Consider the following 1,418-nt stretch of genomic DNA (forward strand, 5'->3'; position numbering starts at 1 on the left):
TCTTTGTAGGTACTACGAGCCCGTAGCTCCGCCTCAATTCGGTGGCCATCAGTTCTTCCAGTGCGACCCATTGGCGCGAAGTGGCACTGAACTCGTCCCTTACGAGAATCTCAATGATGATTTCTGTGATTGTAAGTTATCGATTAATTCGCCTTTCTTTTCCCCTAATGTCAATCACAGGTAGCAACGGTGCAGATGAGCCCGGTACAGCTGCATGCTCGCACTTCCCAGGAGCAGCGTAAGCGTCTGAGCTTCGTTATTACTATTCACCCGAGCAGGTTCTATTGTGAGAACAAAGGCTCCTTACCGAAATTGGTCTGGGCTTCCCACGTTGGTGATGGAGTCTGCGACTGTTGCGACGGTTCCGACGAGTGGCAACTTGGTGGCTGCGAGAACTTCTGTTCAGCGGAAGGTGCGAAGATTCGTCAACAACGAGAGGTCGGCCGCCAGAGCATATCTTCTCATATGCGTGGACTCAATCGTTTCAGGCTGATCTCGAGCGCATTGAGGCGGGATTAAAGCAGAAGGAAGAAGAACGGTCCCACACAGATGAGAAAATTGCCCTATGGACGAAGGAATTGGAAGAGCTCAAGGCCAAGCTTCCAGTAAGCATATTGGGTGGAAATGATAGTATCCACCACTTACTGTGAGTATCCCCGAGTCGGCTACTCAGGGGCTCGAGACCGTTAGTCACACAGCGCAAGTGGAGCTCGGGCAGCTTGAGCACGAGGAGCATGTGAAGAGGGAAGCTGAAGCTGGGGCGGAAACTGGAGAGAATACTCCCGAGGAGAATGACGTCTCCAGTGGGGAGACCGAGGTAGGAATATTCACAGTTTGAGCTGAACTTTGTATGTTTGTGAAGTGATGGTTGATGACGTAGTTTGGCTGCACGTGTTTTGAAGTAGATGTAGAGTGATTGAATTCTCTCCAGGACACAGAAGATGAGAGTGAGTACGCTCAGTGGATGGAGCATGAAGACGATAAGGATGCTAGTAGTGAGCCGAAGGAGCAGACTCCAGTCGAAATTGCACGGGAAAAGTATTCCTTGTCGGGTTCGAACCTGCGTTGGTAGTCTCCCTCCTGTAGGGCTAACAAACTCCGCGCTGAGGTCGACGATATCAAGAAGGAGATTGAGCAGCATGAGAAGAACTTGAAAACCGATTTTGGGCCCGACTACGCGTACGATGGAGTCTACTGCTCGGGCACAATTGTCAAGGTGTCAGATACTTCAGCCTCGCTAACCAATGTGTCGAGGCGTTGTTCGAACATTATAACTATAAGATATGCTTCTTCGGGAAAGCGACTCAGACGGTGAGATGGTATATCGCCTCTCAAAGATCTGTGGTGGCTTCAGGAGAAGAAGATCTCACTCGGATATCCGACTGGGAGAGTTTTCTGGCTACTACACTGATCCTACT

General features: G+C 50.2%; 1 protein-coding gene across 1 annotated transcript in view; it reads left to right on the plus strand.

Annotated features, from left to right (window-relative positions):
* The window catches only part of Pmar_PMAR002153 (acyl-CoA synthetase, putative), a gene marked incomplete at its 3' end in the record, with an annotated part of 5,467 nt that extends 4,056 nt beyond the window's left edge, over positions 1-1,411 (plus strand). Inside the window, exons 16-24 of the mRNA XM_002781863.1 lie at positions 27-131; positions 181-238; positions 279-438; positions 489-605; positions 674-817; positions 932-1,038; positions 1,087-1,179; positions 1,224-1,311; positions 1,355-1,411. Coding sequence (XP_002781909.1) covers positions 27-131; positions 181-238; positions 279-438; positions 489-605; positions 674-817; positions 932-1,038; positions 1,087-1,179; positions 1,224-1,311; positions 1,355-1,411 — 929 coding nt within the window. The remainder of the gene's footprint in view (positions 1-26; positions 132-180; positions 239-278; positions 439-488; positions 606-673; positions 818-931; positions 1,039-1,086; positions 1,180-1,223; positions 1,312-1,354) is intronic.
* Between the last annotated feature and the right edge of the window lie 7 nt (positions 1,412-1,418).

This window comes from Perkinsus marinus (assembly GCF_000006405.1).
Source record: "Perkinsus marinus ATCC 50983 genomic scaffold scf_1104296941224, whole genome shotgun sequence".
NCBI classification, from domain to species: Eukaryota; Perkinsozoa; order Perkinsida; family Perkinsidae; genus Perkinsus; species Perkinsus marinus.